This window comes from Ahaetulla prasina, chromosome 1 (assembly GCF_028640845.1).
Source record: "Ahaetulla prasina isolate Xishuangbanna chromosome 1, ASM2864084v1, whole genome shotgun sequence".
Lineage (NCBI taxonomy): Eukaryota > Metazoa > Chordata > Lepidosauria > Squamata > Colubridae > Ahaetulla > Ahaetulla prasina.
This window is the reverse complement of record NC_080539.1, coordinates 64,244,289-64,263,609: the sequence shown is the minus strand read 5'-3', so window position 1 is coordinate 64,263,609 and position 19,321 is coordinate 64,244,289. Positions and strand designations below refer to the sequence as shown.

At 36.9% G+C, this 19,321-nt stretch overlaps 1 protein-coding gene across 1 annotated transcript in view; it reads right to left on the bottom strand.

The window, feature by feature from the left end:
• CAPN14 (calpain 14) overlaps positions 1-18,826 on the bottom strand; it is a 61,228-nt gene extending 42,402 nt beyond the window's left edge. Inside the window, exons 1-9 of the mRNA XM_058163795.1 lie at positions 18,508-18,826; positions 16,085-16,154; positions 14,415-14,536; positions 13,506-13,642; positions 13,218-13,392; positions 12,031-12,096; positions 6,562-6,647; positions 3,329-3,403; positions 1,406-1,569 (exon numbers count right to left, since the gene is read on the bottom strand). Coding sequence (XP_058019778.1) covers positions 1,406-1,569; positions 3,329-3,403; positions 6,562-6,647; positions 12,031-12,096; positions 13,218-13,392; positions 13,506-13,642; positions 14,415-14,536; positions 16,085-16,154; positions 18,508-18,756 — 1,144 coding nt within the window. The 5' untranslated portion in view covers positions 18,757-18,826. The remainder of the gene's footprint in view (positions 1-1,405; positions 1,570-3,328; positions 3,404-6,561; positions 6,648-12,030; positions 12,097-13,217; positions 13,393-13,505; positions 13,643-14,414; positions 14,537-16,084; positions 16,155-18,507) is intronic.
• Positions 18,827-19,321: the final 495 nt, after the last annotated feature.

The window sequence follows — 19,321 nt, the reverse complement described above, 5'->3', positions numbered from 1 at the left end:
GGCTGTTCTCTGCAATAAGGTTTCATTGCTGCTCAGATGACTCCAATCCTGTTGACATTCTGGGGACCATAAAGACCTAGTTGTTCTCCAAGACTGTGGGATTTGATGACTAGAACCCTCTCTGCTAGATTACTTATTGCTTTTTATTATATTTTTTATTTTTATGTCTGGTGTTTTGTGGTTTCCCCAAAGCTGTTTGGAGTCAAATGGCATCAAACTGAATAATAACAATACCCATCAAGATAAGGCAGAATTGGGTTTGGAGTCACTGGTTTTGGAACAACAAATGCATAAAGTAGCTGCTTTGCCATCCCATACCAAAAGACCAATAAATAACCTGGCATTTTGTGTTTTTTCCCCTGCTTAAGAGGAAATAATGAAAACTCTTGTGAGCTTCACTCAGTTCCTTTGTCTGGGTTATTATGGAGGGCAAGTATGTAAACTTGGAACAATCTGCAGAATCCAAAATAGAGCAAAGTGGTTTGGGGCTACATTGGGACAGTTGCGTAATTGCGGTAAAAGACAACCTGTGATAGATAGTCCTCATTTAGCAACCATTCATTTGAAGGCACTGAATGAAGAGGACTTACATCTCATCCTCAAAGTTGCAGTTGTTGCAGTGTCCCTGAGGTCATGTGATCGCCACATGTGAACTTCTCTGCCTGCTTCTCACAAGCAAAGTAAATAAGGAAGCGGGCAGGAAGTCAAAAGTCCTAGTCACTTGCTTAGTGAGGTCCTGCGATCACAACAGGGTTGTTGTTGCTAAGCAAATGCAGTCACATAACATCATACTTTATGACCGCATCACTTAGCAATGGGCATTCTGGTCCCTATTACCATTGTTAAGAATAGAATAGAATAGAATAGAATTTTTTTATTGGCCAAGTGTGATTGGACACACAAGGAATTTGTCTTGGTGCATACGCTCTCAGTGTACATAAAAGAAAAGATACGTTCATCAAGGTACAACATTTACAACACAATTGATGATCAATATATCAATATAAATCATAAGGATTGCCAGCAACAAGTTATAGCATGGACTACCTGCAATACATCTGTTGAAACCTGAAAGTGGTTGATATTCTTATCAGTTCCTGCTTGTGAGGAAACTGCCCACCAACTCTGCAAAGGAATGGGGGGGAAACACTTTTCTTTTTTTTCTTTTTCTTTTTTTTCTGCAATTTCACATATAAGCTGATGTGCATGCTGAAGCACATCATTATTCAACAGAAATAGTTTAAGAAGAATTCTTCAGCAGGAGTTAACTCAGCATTTTGATATCATATCATTCAATATTATATGATTGACTTCAAGTTGCTCCATAGGCATTATTATAAGGGAGCAGATCCTCCTTAAACCAAGGCATTATTTTTTCAAACTTCATCTCCCCAGGAAGTCTCACCTCTGAAGTTCTTCAATCTGCCACCTGCTGTGCTTCCTTTGATCCATTTGCCAAAATGCATAGAGCACATCCACTTCTTCCCATCTTCCTGACTCATGAGATCAGGAGTCAATTTACAGATCATCAGATCCACAAAATGAATTTTCAAGTCTTCCAGTGACATCCTATGATGAAAGACATTGTTTTATGACCAGATATGTAAACCAGGAACAGGGCTTTGATTATGTGGCATGGCCAACAACCTACCTTTTTTTTTAATCACCTGTCACCTTGTCTAATTAGCATTGATAAAAAGGATAGGTATCACCAAAGGAGAAGATAAAAGAAAATGCAGATTTGTGTAACATGCCTGACATATCATTAGTGCTAAAACATGAATGTGAGTGCAAGAGTGAAAAGGCAAGAGCAAAGAAAAATTACCTGGGGAATGTTATTTGTCAAAAAGCATAACATTAAAATCTATGTTGCTATTGCCACCTAGTGGTAAAAAATGCTATAATATGAAAACGTGGAATAACTAACTTTCTGGCTCTGTAGTTATGGAGCGTGAGTGTATGCATTTGCGAGTATGTATGAAACAATTGTGCATATGCTTGTGTGAATAAGATGTGTCTGGTTTTATAATAGGTTTTAGATTCAAATCTCATCCCATCTCCTCCAAATCCATTTAGGAAATGCAGCAATAATTGTAACTGATCCACTACTTAGTCCACTACTTTCTGAGACTACACCGACTCTTATAGTTGGGAAGTTCTTCTAATATTTAATGAGGAAACTGTTTCTCTGCAGTTTCTTACCATTACTTGTAAGCTTGCATTCTGGAGCAATGGAAAACGAGTTAGCTTCATCTTTTGCATAATACTCTTTGGAAGTTTCAAGATAGTGAAGCACTGTGAAGCAGTATATAAGTCTAAATTCTATTGCTACCTTAATGCTTTCTTTTGCAAACTAAACAGATCTACTCCCTGACATTATCAAAATCCCTACTTTGTTATTGGTTACTAAGTATTCTTTACTGAACTAAATATTCTTTGTGCAAGAGTCTCTTATTAGCTCTTGGGGTGTGCTTCTAACAATCCTCCTCTACATACATGGAGTCAAATATTCATATTCATTCCGACCAGAGGTGAGCTTCACATACTGTAGCAACTGGTTCACTCAGCACTAAAAATGTGAGCTCACGCACACACCATCCACACATGCATGCAGCATCACAAAACATGGCAATTTGCTCTCGTGCACCAGCTGCACATGTGTGCGATGTCAAACCACACGGCAATTCACTCGCGTGCACCATCCACACATGCATGCGGCATCAAAAACACAGTGATATAGGATGGGATTGCACCCGGGTGGGTGGGCAAGCCCACCTGTAGGTCACCCCTACCGGTTCGCCTGAACCGGCCTGAACCGGCCAAATGCCACCTCTGATTCTGACTACTCAAAATTTGATACATACTCACCAAGTATCTGATTATTATTTTTATTTGTTACCTGATTGATGTTTTAGCATGATAATTACACACTAGCTCTACAGTTGAATATTAAAATTTGAATATATTGAATATTAAAATTTGATATATTCTTCTGGCACATAATTTACTATTTCTGATTGCTAGAACTAAGGGTATCCTGGATTGAGTAACCCTATTGTGGCTGTGCAAAGCTTTGATGAAGCAGTTCAACTGGAAGGTGATTCAAGTGAAGCACATCACTGAAGAAAGTGTGTGATATTCACCCCATGAGAGATGGGGCAACAGGCATCCCCTTTTTCATCTTTCCCTGCTTTAGCATTACCATTTCTATTCAGAGGCAGGAACTTAAACAAAGAAGATTGTTCGAAATAATACCCATACTGAGCAAAAGCATCTGGAAAAAGAATAGATTGAAAGACACAGCCAATTTATTATTTCATGAAAGTACCAGAATTCTCCATCATCGGAATTTCTTCGTAGCAAAATCTTCTCTTTGGGGCTGAGCAGCTCCCATTTTCCAGAGCTAAAGTAAAATGGAAAAAAAAAAGATGATTGTACAACAGAGCTCACTCAGCTTTGATGCAATAAGAATTACAGGTTCAGTGAAGGCCTGAACTCTCAGGCAACACATTCCGTTCAGAAAGAGCTTCTGCTGAATTACAGCTTTCTCTGGACACCCAAAATTTACCCGTTCTCATTTCTCCAGCCCTAAATTAATGGGGCATGTTTATTTACCTGATATATAATATTTAGTTGGAAAATTGCATTACTAAATTCAGAGGAAATTGAATTTTCAGATACTATCTGAAATTTGGTTGATTTGTTACTGGGAGTCCCCACTTACCCATGGTAATTCAGACCAGCAATTCTATTACTAAATAATGTGGTTATAAGGCATGAAGTCATGCAACCATGCCAATTTACAACAGCAATTCTGTCAGCCCCATTTGCTCTTGTTAGGCAAATATTTCATGGTTACAATGAAATGGTAATGTGATTGCCATTTGCGATCTCCTGCCAACTTCCCCATTGACTTTGCTAGGTAGAAGCCAGAAATAAAGGTTACAAATAGTGATCATGTGACCCTGGGACACTGTGATGTCATAATTGTGAGCCAATCACTCACCACCTGAATCTCAATCATATGACCGCAGGGACAACATAACAACCACAATTATGATGATTCATTCAGCACTTCATACAGTTGCTGAATGAGTAGATGTTAAACAGTGCAATTTAAATTTAAATTTAAAAGTACAAAATACATAAATACTTATTAAATTCAATGTTTTCCCTCTTTGTTTATCCTAATTAATCCGCAAAATGTTTTTGCATATAAAGAGGAAGCCTTGACTTCCGCTTGGCGCCACCTTTCTCGCTGGGTGCTAATTTATGGCACTCCGCACTGGATATGGTAAAAGCCGGTGAAAACAGCAACGAACAGCTGTTCCCGGCTTCAATTTCCCTCTCTGGTTGAAAGAGAGAGAAAGAGCAGGGGGGGAGAGTGGTAGATTCCCCTAGGGGCTTTGTTTTTGTTATGCAAAGTCCCGAAAGGTCGAATCCCATTGAATCCTCCTTTAATCTCCAGTATTCAGTGCGCTTCTGCAAAAGCAGGAAAAGAGGAAGGTGTCCACTTCTGCTAACAATTGATTTCTTTTTGTGGATTTCTATAAGCAGATGGAAGAAGCATGAGTGAACAATTATTGGTTTGCAAGTATTTTTGACTTTCTGACTTCCACCTTCTTTAAAAAGAGAATTTTTCCCCCCTTCCTTTAATTGTTTAAAATGGCGTCTGAGAGCAACTGAAAGTAGAGCAATAAAGGGAAGGGAAAGGGAAGGAGCCTTGCTGCGAAATCGAAACTGAATGGAGATTTTATCTTATTGTGTTGGACTGTGGATTGTTGGATTATATTACGTTGTTTAAGTATTTCATAAGGGGATTCTCAGCAAGAACTTTGCCATGAAGGTTCTTTCAGAAGAATGGATTCGTGACTTTATACAGGATTACACAGAAAGAATGTATTTAATTATTCAAAAATACGAATTGATAAAAAATGGGGACGTTTTGGATGAGAGCTTGGAGGAAATCAACCAGTGTAATCAGGACTTGGAAAATGGAATGGAGGAGATACAAACAAAAGTGCATAAATATGAAGATATGATCGTGAATAAACAAGTTGATGTAAAGAAGTTTTCTTTAAATAGTTTGGATGAAATGCCTGAATTTGTGCTACAGAAGGCTGTCTCCCGAACCGAAAAAACTCACAGGGTTAATGCTTTCCAAGAGTTCTCTTTTTGGACTGATGAAATATACGGCAGTAATTTGTGGATTCTTGGAAATAAGGAACTACTAGGAAATATTGTGACTGACTTTTCAAAAGGAGTAATGAAGGAAAGACAGAGATTAATGCATCAAAAAATGGCAAGAGACAAAAATATTATCCTTGAAACAAGGTTGTTTTGAAATATTAACAGACAAAAATATTAGTGTCCCTGAAAGACAATATGTGAGGAAGATCTGGAAGAAATGGGTTGATTATATGTTTTATATCTATCATAAAAGACTAGATATTTGGATTTATACTGGATTTTGACGAGGAAGGACTAAAGTTGAATAGATATTGTAATTTTCTGTATTGAAATTTTATAATGTGTTGTATTGAATTTTAAATAGAATATTCTCGAAAGATCTTATGTAAGAAAGACCTGGGGGGGGAAATTATATGGTTATAGAAGCTATAAGGGAGATATTCTCTGAATGGGATTGGATTTTTATGCTTTAGCTGGTTTTAAACACTTTAGGATTAATTTGTTCTATTGCTTTACATATCTTATTACTGTTAATTGTTAATTTTTTTTTAAGGATTTTGGTTATGTTAGGAGGAAGTCAGAGCTAGAGAGGGAAAATTGGTATAATAGTTTTGGGGGAAAATTTTCTTAGCATATGTTTGTTTTATTTTTAACTATACCTTGTGCTTGTTCTGGGAAGTCAGGGGGGGGAGGGGATTAGTGAAGGAAGGGGGGTTGGGGGGAAAGGGGGGGGGATTTTTTTGTAAAACTTTTTGAATAAAAAAAAAAGAGGAATTTACTTTCTATGGATTCCTCACATATATTATTGTTAATATATAGGTTCATTTTTATATAATTAGTACATTCACATTCTGTTAAACTACAGATTGATTTGCTATTATTGATTCTATATCTTTAAATCAACAAATAAATAGTATCACAACTAAAAATCAGTGCTATCAAGGAAAGCTTTATCAAAACTTTAGCAGAAAAAGATTCACTTCCTATGGATTTTCTCAGTCCCTATCATAACTGCTTATATAAGTTGCTGATATTCTCACTTTTGATCAAGACATGTTTAAAAGTCTCCAATTAATTGGAGTTCCTAGTAAATAAATTGCAGTGCTGAGATTTTAATCTATCTTGGGTGAAACCAGGGAAAGTTATAAAGTTTCTTTTTCATCCAGCTGTACCACCATGTTTATTCTCTGGTCTTTGGAGTAATGTATTTAAGGTTCACCCAAGTTCAGTTCCACTAGTGCTGTCTGATCTTTCAAAACAGCTCAGTGTTGTGTTCTAACTGATGACCTTGTCTGTGTTGATCTCTGCCTGCGGGTGGCATTGAGATTGCATCCATCTGAAGTGTCACTTCATTTTGCTGTAAGGACTCACCTGTCACTCCAATCCCCTTTCCACTCAACTTTTCCCCAGGGATTTCTTAGCCTTACTAAATTTTCAGGTCCATGTTTGCATGTCACCTTTGGGAAACAATAACAGATTGGTACAGTAAGAATTATTCCTCAACTTTCCATTGCTTTGGGTAACTATAACTTTTTAAGTAAGATACAAGATACCAGTATGGGTTTAGTAAATATTGAGTAACTTGATGCCTAAATATTTGTAAGGGCATCCAGGTTCCATAAGCCCAATAATATATTCTGCCAGGTTTTGATCCATCAGTAAATTGTTTGCCATTTGCCAAAAGAAGCCAAATGTACAGGCAACGTGCTGGAGAACAGGAAGAAGGCTGTGATTCTGACTTTAAAGAAGATAATCTATATTAGAAGGGACACCCTGTCTAAAATACAAAGATAACTATGATATCTTTGAGAGAGCTATGAGATATCTGAAGTTGCCCATCAATATTCAACATTGGAACTATAGACTGGACACAGAAATAATCTCATTCTAGTCTTCTTTACCACAGTGAGATATATTTCTAGTATCTATTATTCAGCATACTGAATCAGCAACTAACCACATGGGCTGAGTTAGTTAAAATGTGGTTGGGTGGCTTGCATTCGGTATGCAAAGTGGAAACTAGATATAGTGCATGTGCTCAGTATTTTGGCCATATGATTTGCAAAAGAAAACATTAGACCCCTCCATTTCCCACTGTCCTCATTTTAGCAAGATAAAATTTGCTCAGTTTAGCTTAGCTACTGTCAGCAGAGCTCATGGATCAGTTACTGCTTTTGATTTACACAAGAGGCTACCTATTACTCTTCTATCTTTTATTCATGCCATTAAAGGGAATATGGTAAAGCAACTCCGTAGCTGGCTCTGTGCCTTCACAGGTTTTGCAAAATATCATTCATAGCTTTGGTCTATATGTGACAGCCCTACAAAGGTTTTTGTGGTTCCCCAGCCCCTTCTTCATTACTGTGAATTTTCAGTCAGTTAAAATTGAAGTTAGTGACTCTAAGCCTAGCTAAGGTAAGAGGAATGGGGATTCAGCTTATAAATAAATCAGTTGGGGTTGGTCTAAGAAAAATGCAGGTTTTTACCTAGTGTTTTCTGCTTTGCTCTAGTCCTTTCCTTGCTTCAGGTGCAGGCCCCAGCATATTCCTTAAGGAATTCTGCTTCAAAAAGGCCATTGAAGTGATCAGGACTTGGTATTATAGTAGCTAATCTTCAATTGTATAAGGGCAATATTACAAGCAGAGGTTTCAGTGACCCTCTTCTATCTGCCATCAGCAGCAACACAGCAAAGCTTTATGAGCTTGATTAAAGCAAGGTTCAATAGCCCAACTAAAGATTTTGAAGAGCCAATTTTTATTTGTTTCTTTGTTTATATCCCACCTTTGTTGTTTTTACAAATAACTCAAGGTAGCAAATGTATCCAACATATCTTCTTTCTATTTTCCCCTCAGGAACAATCCTGTGAGGTGGGTTGGGCTGAGAGAGAGAGAGATAGTGGTTGACCAAAAGTCACTCAGCTGGCTTTCCATGCCTAAGACAGGACTTGAACTTGGTTTCCTGCTTTCTAGCCTGGTGCCTTAACCATTAGTTCAGACTGGTTTTTATGGCCTATTTGCAGAGACTGCAATTTATCTGCAATAGCAGTTAAAATTGGTATTTTGGTATTTTCATTTTATCACAACAGTATATATAAGCATATGCATGAAATAATTATACAATATATAAGGATATATATAAGCATAAGTATGTAATAACTATATTAATTGGATATAATGAAAGGAAGCAATAGGACAGGAATGTTAGGCACGTATTGCTCTTATGGAATGGGGTGAGGTCAATAGTAGAAAGTTTTTGGTTAAAGCTTTTGGGATTTTGCGAAGAGACCACAGAATCAGGTAGTGTGTTCCAAGCATTAACAACTCTGTTACTGAAGTCATATTTTCTGCAATCAAGATTGGAGTGGTTAACATTAAGTTTAAATCTATTGTATGCTCTTGTATTGTTGCAATTGAAGTTGAAGTAGTCTTCAATAGGAAGGACATTGTAATGGATGAGTTACTGCTTTTGATTTACACAAGAGGCTACCTATTACTCTTCTATCTTTTATTCATGCCATTAAAGGGAATATGGTAAAGCAACTCCGTAGCTGGCTCTGTGCCTTCACAGGTTTTGCAAAATATCATTCATAGCTTTGGTCTATATGTGACAGCCCTACAAAGGTTTTTGTGGTTCCCCAGCCCCTTCTTCATTACTGTGAATTTTCAGTCAGTTAAAATTGAAGTTAGTGACTCTAAGCCTAGCTAAGGTAAGAGGAATGGGGATTCAGCTTATAAATAAATCAGTTGGGGTTGGTCTAAGAAAAATGCAGGTTTTTACCTAGTGTTTTCTGCTTTGCTCTAGTCCTTTCCTTGCTCCAGGTGCAGGCCCCAGCATATTCCTTAAGGGCCCCCATACTTCTGCTTCAAAAAGGCCATTGAAGTGATCAGGACTTGGTATTATAGTAGCTAATCTTCAATTGTATAAGGGCAATATTACAAGCAGAGGTTTCAGTGACCCTCTTCTATCTGCCATCAGCAGCAACACAGCAAAGCTTTATGAGCTTGATTAAAGTAAGGTTCAATAGCCCAACTAAAGATTTTGAAGAGCCAATTTTTATTTGTTTCTTTGTTTATATCCCACCTTTGTTGTTTTTACAAATAACTCAAGGTAGCAATTGTATCCAACATATCTTCTTTCTATTTTCCCCTCAGGAACAATCCTGTGAGGTGGGTTGGGCTGAGAGAGAGAGAGATAGTGGTTGGCCAAAAGTCACTCAGCTGGCTTTCCATGCCTAAGACAGGACTTGAACTTGGTTTCCTGCTTTCTCGCCTGGTGCCTTAACCATTAGTTCAGACTGGCTTTTATGGCCTATTTGCAGAGACTGCAATTTATCTGCAATAGCAATTAAAACTGGTGTTTTGGTATTTTTATTTTGTCACAACAGTATATATAAGCATATGCATGAAATAATTATACAATATATAAGCAATATATAAGCATAAGTATGTAATAACTATATTAATTGGATATAATGAAAGGAAGCAATAGGACAGGAATGTTAGGCACGTATTGCTCTTATGCACGCCCCTTACAGACCTCTTAGGAATGGGGTGAGGTCAATAGTAGACAGTTTTTGATTAAAGCTTTTGGGATTTTGCGAAGAGACCACAGAGTCAGGTAGTATGTTCCAAGCATTAACAACTCTGTTACTGAAGTCATATTTTCTGCAATCAAGATTGGAGTGGTTAACATTAAGTTTAAATCTATTGTGTGCTCTTGTATTGTTGCAATTGAAATTGAAGTAGTCTTCAACAGGAAGGACATTGTAATGGATGAGTTCAATTCAGGTCATGTCAAAGGCGGCAGAGTTCTAAGTTTTCTAAACCCAGGATTTCAAGTCTGATGGCATAAGGTATTTTGTTGTATTCAGAGGGGTGGAGAACTCTTCTTGTAAAGTATTTCTGGACAAGTTCAATTGTACTGATGTCTGGTATGGATTCCAGACAGACGAGCTGTATTCAAGAATTGGTCTAGCAAATATTTTATATGCTCTGGTTAGTAGACTAGTGTTTCTGGAGAAGAAGTTACGCAAGATTAGATTTACAACTCTTAAAGCCTTTTTTGCGATGTAGTTGCAGTGGGCTTTGGCACTTAGATCATTTGATATGAAAACTCCATAGTCTTTAACAGGGTGGGGGTCATCTGTAAGGTAATGTCCATCAAGGTTGTATTTAGTGTTCAGATTCTTTTTTCCAATGTGTAAGACAGAGCATTTGCTGGTTGAGATTTGGAGTTGCCAAGTTTTTGACCATTCTGACACAAAGTCAAGGTCTTTTTGAAGGGTAGCTGTATTGTTGGTGGTGTTAAATAGTTTGACATCGTCAGCAAAGAGAACACAATTACTTATAATATAGTCACAGAGATCATTAATGTATAATATGAAGAATGTTGGTCCAAGAACGCTGCCTTGGGGAACGCCACTTTTGACAGGAACAGGATTTGATAGAGCACTGCCAATTTTGACCACTTGTTGTCTGTTTGACAGGAAAGCTGTTATCCAATTGTGGAGGGGTCCGGAGATGCCGTAGGATTTTAGTTTTAGGAGAAGTTTATCATGTACCACTGAGTCAAAAGCTTTGCAGAAGTCTATGTAAATTGCATCTATTGTTTTGCCTTGATCAAGATTTGTAGTCCATATGTTTTTGCAGTGGAGAAGTTGTAAATTACATGACAATTTTTTTCTGAAACCAAATTGTTTGTTAGAGAGTAGGTTGTTTGTTTCTAGGTGGAGGGTAATGGATTGGTTGATGATAGATTCCATTACTTTACAGGTGACGCAGCATAGAGAGATTGGTCTGTAATTTTCAACTAGCCTGGGGTCTCCTTTTTTGAAGACAGTGATGACTGTGTCTAGTGACCAAAGTTTGGGAAGGGAACTGGTCATGAAAGCTTTTTCAAAGATTATGCTAAGGGGTTCTGCTATATTAGTGGAAAGCTTTTTTAAGAAGTATGCACACAGTCCATCAGGTCCAATAGATAGGGATGGTTTCAGTTTGCGAAGAGCTTTTTCAACATTATCTTCTGTGAAATCTATATGTGTTAGGTCGTTGTACTCATTGTTGGTACAATTGGGGAATGTTGGGTATGCGCAGTTACTGTTAACAAAGACTGAGCCAAAGAATGTGTTAAAGAGGTTTGCTTTAACTGTTTCATCATTATATTCTTTGCCGTTAGATTCTTTTAGTGGTGGGATGGATCTCGAGTCATTAAGTTACCTTAACAACTTAACTTAACCTAAATCATGGCTTACTGAAAAATACAAAATCCACAAAACAGCCTCCACATTATTCTATTGTGCTCCCTAAGAATCTTTTAGCTGCTGAACATCAGCTTCAGAATTATTCTTCATTTTGAGGTAGAAAATGTACACCAAAACCAAAAGCAACAAAGTGTAAGTTCTTAAACTGACATCATAATATTGTTTTAAAAAAGCTCCACTAAACTCTTCCTTGAAGCTTAAGAAAAGTCAAAACAAAAAGTTCTGATTCCACCCATCTCAACATGGCACTTGCATTAGTGCCCCGACTACAGTGTCCTTTGGCATACAAAAAAATATTAAATCTGGCCTTCAGTCCCCAAAAGGTTGTCTAATCCTGGGTTAAGTTAAACAACAGATAACCAAAAATACAAAATGAAAGCCAGAAAATCAGATAGTCAGGTGTGAGTCAATAAAGCTAAGCCATATTTTCAAAATGAACTGTTGGCTTCATACACTGCTTAAAAATGCTAAACCCACAGCTTATTTCTAAATTTCTTCCTTGTCATGTTAAGATAGAAGGTAAGAATATAAACCCATTAAGGAAACTATGTTGGGAATGATCAAAGCAAGTGTGCACTTACCTTTCGAATGCCAGTCACACCATAGGCGTGACCAGCCACTAAGCCATTTGCTAGGACCCTTGTTGGCTGTAGGAAAAACAAAATCAGTATATTTCACCATGCTATGAACTATTTTCTTCATTCCTAGTGGAACCAATACAGTCTGCTTTTAAGAAAAAACAGCTGGTAGTTGGTTCATTGTGAATACTTGTAAACAGTTTGAGCTAAACCAGTGGTGGGATTCAGCCAGTTCGCACCACTTCGGGAGAACCGGTTGTTAACTTTCTGAGCAGTTTGGTGAACTGGTTGTTTGGAAGAAATCATTAGGGCAGAGAACCGGTTGTTAAATTATTTGAATCCCACCACTAAGCTAAACTCCTCACTAAACTTTCTGCAAGCTATTACGAAGTTATGGGGATGATTCAGCTACTGAATTTTAAAATGTTCAGCTTAGAAAAATAAAAAAATTGCTGAGATGCAGCATAAATTGAGATTTAAAAGAATAGTGCAGAAAAAGAAGAATAGCAGCAATATCTTTACTCTCCACGTGTAAAATCATAAAAATCTGATTAGCAGGCTTCATTTTTAAATAAATTACATATTTGTATAGAATATAATTCAATTTATATGACTCCTTCCAAAATGTTTCTCAGACAGTTATAGAAAAGGGTTATAGAAAAGATACTCTTAAATGACAAATAATTTATGTCTTTCATTAAAGCGAGTGTTTTAGGCTTTTTTTAAAAAAAAGCAAAGTTCTTATAACGAGATTCATACTAAACTTATTCTTTTTTATAGTATTTTTAAGAGGCATTTGCGCTCTTAAAAGAAGGCACCAAAAATCTTGTTTTTCGTCTCCTTTATTAAAATAATCTCTTTTATCACATAATGTTCTTTGTTGGGCAACTAATAGGGGAAATGTCTCACTTACTTCAATAAATGACATACAAGGAATTACAGGACAAATAATAATAGAATAGATAGAATAGAATAGAATTTTTTATTGGCCAAGTGTGATTGGACACACAAGGAATTTGTCTTGGTGCATATGCTCTCGGTGTACTATAATAGGTAATAATAATGTGTAATTATTAATTATTAATTAATTAATAATAATAATAATAATAATAATAATAATAATAATAATAATAATAATAATAATAATAATAGTTAATAATAATGTGAGAGAAAGGAAGGAAAGCTCTTACCCCTGCATGAGTCTGGCACCCCATGAGCGAGCTGCTGTAGGTTGCTCTTGTCAAGATGTCCCAGAGATCAGGTGGTGCATCAGCCAACTTTATTGTCATATTAACTCCCCCTGTGAAATCTACCAGAGCTTCTGACACTTGCCCAATCTGTAGATCTTCATAAGAACCATACAGCCTGCCAAGAGAGTTTTGCCAGGTATTTTTTAAAATGGATGTTAGATGATTATAACACTAGGTTTTAAATAGACTGAATAAGGTCCATGACAGAATGCTAGGGAAATAACATACTTGGCATAAGCTTTTTCCAGAAGAGCTCCCCAGAATAAGTTCTTATAAACAGAAGAGAGAAAAACAAGCTGACCAGCTTCATTTACTGGTAGTCGATCATCTACTACAACGTCAATCCATTCTCCAAAATGCCAGAACTGAAAAAGGAAGGGAACACACAAGGATCATGCTTCTATTTCAAAGACTGAGAAAGGGCATTATCTAATCCTGCTCATTGGTGATTAGTAGTGATATTCAGCCGGTTCTATCCGGTTCAGACGAACCGGTAGCAGTGGCTGCAGGAAGCTCCGCGTACTCACCCCGGACATCATCAGGTCCTGCACATGCACGGAGGTGGCATGCGTGCGCTCACATTTGTGAACTGGTAGCGAAGGTGAGTGAATACCACCCGTGAATCAAGCCATAACTGCAGGGAAGTATAAATGAACTTTTTGCAACAGTAGTATGATAATGACCAAAACAATAATGTTTGAAGAGATGAGTTCAGGTTATATGAAAGTAAGATGGATCTGCAGGGTCTGAAGTGACAAGGAGGAGCAAACATTTGATTGAATTAAAATACTTCAGATGAAAAGCTCTTTCTTGCTTGGAAAAGTTAAGTATCCAGATTACATAAACTTTTTGATTTGTTTCACAGGATTATGTGGCCATTTTCCTCCTTGCAATAATAATAATTCTAATCACAATAATCTCACGTGCAACATTGTTCAAATGACACACATATTATGTAATCTGCATCTACCATTTCACATGACTAATATAAAACATGGTATATAAAACATGTTATTCACGCAATGACATCATGACACATATTTTCCCTCTATTTTATTATTCCCTTGTGCAAAGGCCCATATCAATGGCAATTCCTATCCTAAACCTCTAAAAAGATGTACTGGGGATTATGCTCACCTTGAAATGAAATATTCCAGCATATTTCTTCCTCTCAAAGCTCTGGTTTTGTGGTACCACATTAAACAAAATGTCTTCATGAAATGTTAAAGCTTCCACCGCAGCCAAAAACCAGCAGTTCTCTGTGCCAAAATAGTTAAGGAAAACAGATGGTAACCTAAAAACTGCTTGTTCACCTTATTTCAGGCACTAAATAGAAGGCAGTACATATTCAGGTATTTATTACTTTTATAATTAACCAGGAATTGACTAATAGAGGCCAGATGTAACTTTGTGCCTTTTTATGTAGAATGCATTTCATCTTTAGTAGTAAATTTGTAACTGAAACTTAGATTAGAAAGCAGACCTTTTATACCTGCAGTGAAGTTTTATTTGTTTATATAATTTGTATAGCTGCCCATTTCACATTTGTGACTCTAGGCAGCACACAATCAAATTACAAACATTGTCTTTAGAAATGGCATTTTTGTTCCATTCGCATATATTTATGGTTGCATAGTTGACTTTATATTTGATTTTTGTATGTTATTATTGCTGGAGAAATCCCAAATGGGTAGCAAAATGTCCTTTACTTAAATTGGAGCAGTTGGTTTTAATCTGCCTTATTTCAAGACAGAACCTTCCATGAAAGTTTATTCTTTTTCATAGGCTAACTTTCCTGAAAATTTCATCTAAAAACATATAGCCATTTAAGCTATACTGCACATATACCAAATAAGTAGAGGCAGAATCTGATAATTCCAAATATGAAAGTCTGTCATCTGCACCTCTATAACTGTCTGGTTTGGTTCTGCAACCCAACAAGACAGACACACAGTTCAGAAGATAATTAGACCTGCAGAAAAAACAATGGCTACCAACAGTGGTAATTTAATTACCGGTTCTCTGCCCTACTAATTTCTCCCAACAACCAGTTTGCCAAACTACTCAGAAAGTTAACAACCGGTTCTCCTGAAGTGGTGTGAACTGGCTGAATCCCACCACTGGCTACCAACCTGCCTTCCATTGAGGACCTGTATACTTCATGAGTCAAAAAGAGGCTATGAAAATATTTACAGATCCCTCATATCCTGGACATAAACTGTTTCAACTCCTACCCTCAAAACGATGCTATAAAGCACTGCACACCAGAACAACTAGACACAAGAACAGTTTTTTCCCGAATGCCATCACTCTGCTAAACAAATAATTCCCTCAACACTGTCAAACTATTTACTAAGTCTGCACTACTATTAATCTTCTCATCGTTCCCATCACCCATCTCCTCCCACTTATGATTGTACAATTGTAACTTTGTTGCTTGTATCCTTATGATTTATATTGATATTGATTGTTTCCTGATTGCTTCTTTGTACCCTATGACTATCATTAAGTGTTGTGTCTTATGATTCTTGATGATCTTCTCTTTTATGTACACTGAGAGCATATGCACCAAGACAAATTCCTTGTGTGTCCAATCACATCTGGCCAATAAAAAATTCTATTCTATTCTAATATAGGCTGCATAGATCAATTTGGAGCAGCCTACAGTATTTTCTGCCAGACCATTCCAGGTTAAAATGAGCTTTTTCCAGAGCTACATCTCTTGAAATGGATCTAGTAGACTAAACTAACCTTGACATATTCTAAATATTCACACAAATGACATTCTTTCTTGAAATATTTCTTACCTATCAGTCCTTGACATAGAGCAAGCCTTTTTTTGTTGGTAGAATAAAAGATTGGATTCTTGTGCAGCTCCTGCAATATATAGGTATATATAAGCCACTTTAAACCCACACAAGACTGTTTATACAATGCATTATTGTATAAATATTTTTATAATATTATAAGCATCTTTGTTTTGCTATTACATGAAACATGTTGGAACTCAAGAAAGAAGTGTAACATAGGGAGTTTGTAATCTGGCATATAACCAAGGATCAGCCTAAAAACAAATAATTGCTTCCTGCCAGCATTATAAAATGAGATTTGAGACCAGTCCCAAGAAATTAGAATAGTCCTCACCAAGTGAAGGTTTTCATTTCTGAATTGAATACGTCAAAACATAAATACAGTAGCATTTGGTAGTGATGAATATTTAAATGAGAATCAAAAGAAGACCTAGAAATATGATGAGTCAAACTTTTCTTAAGAATCAATGTTAACAGAATGTATTTGTCATGTAAACATAAATTTGTAGCCTGCTCATTCTTTCAAGGATAAAGTGAATATATTTTAACATAATCATCTTTTGTTGATACAGTGTTTATCCCCCGAGCTTTCACAATCAGATAATTGCATTCTTAGTTTCCCGGGAAATACTGAAACTAATATTATTCTTGTGAGAAAAAAATGATGATCCACTCAAAACTGCATTTATACACCCAAGAATAATATATCTACCAACAAGGAAATATCAAGACAAAATCCAAAGTCAAATAAAACCAAAAATATCAAGCAATTCCTGAAAACTTGGCATTCAGACAAATCAGCCATCAATAGACACATATAGTAGACATAAGCCACACTTATACATCATTCAAAAGAGATAATAAAAAAGCTAAGAAGGAAACAAAAAGAACAAAAAACCATCCTCACCAACCACCTACAACCAGATAAGGAGGGATTAACACTAGAAAAATAAAGAAAAAACAGTGTCTTAATCAAACTACCAAGGAGAAAACTATACCCCCATCCACACTGACAAGGCAAGCTACTGCACATAAACAGGGAGCAAACCAGGGGTGAAATGTAAAATTTGTTACTACCGGTCTTATGGGTGTTTGCTTGGTGGGGGGGTTAATGTGACTGGGTGGGCATGGCCAACTTTTTTTTTAACTTTTAAAAGCATTTTTTTCTACAACCTCTTCAGTTGAAGAGGTTGTAAAAAATGCTTTTAAAAGCCTCTGATGATCCCAGCTGAGCCATGTGATCATTAGGGGCTTTTTTTTTTTTTACTTTTAAAAGCCACTGAAGAATGTAAGGGCTAAATACAGTGGTGGGATTCAGCCAGTTCGCACCACTTCGGGAGAACCGGTTGTTAACTTTCTGAGCAGTTTGGCAAATTGGTTGTTGGAAGAAATCATTATGGCAGAGAACCAGTTGTTAAATTACTTGAATCCCACCACTGGCTAAATGTAACATGAACTTCTAGAAATGAGGCTAGTTCATTGAGTTAACAGCCCACTGATGAATCAACTGCAGGTTTTTTAAAAGAAAAATGGGAGGAAAAGCACTGCTAGTCAGCTGAGCAGTTCAGTTAAAGCAGTCCATTAGAGCCGGCTTAAGAACAGAAGAAAGTGCCGGAGATCATCTCTCTCTGAAGGATTTAAGAAGTCTCGCATTAAAAAATAGCACTTTTGAATTGATGCTGGAAAACACAAGAGCAGGATATATTTGCAATGGGTTGGGAATAGTGGGCATAATATAACCTCCATTCAGAAAACTGAGTCTCTGGTATAGGCAAGGGATTGAGTAGAAAGTTCAGACGTACCCTGACTGTAGCTCTCTGAAGTTTGCAATTAATAATTTTCCCATTATGTGGGTTTCTTTAAAAAGCTAAATCATCTGGCCTTGAACTTGGGATCTGTGAATTGCAAAGCATGTGTTATACCTCCATGGGTAGCCTTCAACTTATGATCATAATTGAATAGAGTAAGTATGTTGTGCCAGTCTTTAAGCAGGTCATCACATGACCAACACACTTTTACAACTTTTTATGTGGCAGTCATTAAGCGAATGGCATGGTTGTTAAACAAACCTATTGTTCACAATGGGTGTTTTTTACTGAAAACTAAAAGTAAACCCTGGTTTCTGGCAAAAAAATTGTGGTCACATGACCATGAGATGCTGCATACAGCCATAAATGCAGGTTGGTTGCCGAGCATCCAAAATACAACCATGTGATAGGGGTGGGTCACCCAACTTCAAAACCAGGTCATAACTGTCTTTTTGGGAATCCATCATAACTATAAATGGTCACTAAATGACCGGTCATTAGACAAAGACTATCTTTGTAAAACAGGTCCTCATACCTTCTAAGATTTCAGAAAACTATTTTCTTTTCTTTCTTTTAATAAAATGTTCCTGTAATGCACATTGCATCACTTACATGTGGCCTCTTCCACCGTATCTTTTGGGGCAGTTTCTGGAGCAATGGTCCTGTGCCTATGGATCTCACATCTGCTGGGAAGGACGGGTCTTCAAACAAACACCTTTTCTTCAAGCACTCTGCCAGCAAACTGTGATAGTTCTGTTGGCTAAGCTTATTGGGCTCTGCGAAGCTTTTTGTCTTCAAGGGCCACCATTGCTGTCGCTTCCTCTTCTGTTGGCGCATGCATAGTAGCTGCTGAAAAGGCATAACTGTGTCACACAATGTTGTTCTGGATCTGTGTAGTGGTTCTAACTCCCTGGATGTTCTTCAATCTAAATTTGACCTGTTTGGAAAGATACCATTTTAAATAAGTAAATAAGCAAGCAAGTCCACTCACTCACTTGTTCTATGGCTCTTCCCGGGCAATTAAAACATTGCGGTGGGTTAATTTTTCAACATCACATTTTAAAAAGCAAACAAAGAATCATGTACACCACTCTAAGTTTCTGGGAGGGAAAGTGGAATTCAAAAGAGAAAAGCGATAGAATACAAAGCACATTAAAAACAAATAAAGAACTTTGGTCTGTGCTGTAGGAACAGTCTTTTAATATGGATTTCTAAAGAATGCCTGACTGGTATAGATGATGTCATATTTTGAAAAATGGTGCATATTATTATTAACTCTACTTTGCAACCACACTAGAATTATATTGAAGTCAGTAAAATGATCTAAACTGGCATTTATCCATGTAGGTCATGTGGATTTCGGAATCAGCTTTTACTGAATAAAAGGAAGGAAACTAGTCGAGCATATAAATTACAGGTCTATTAA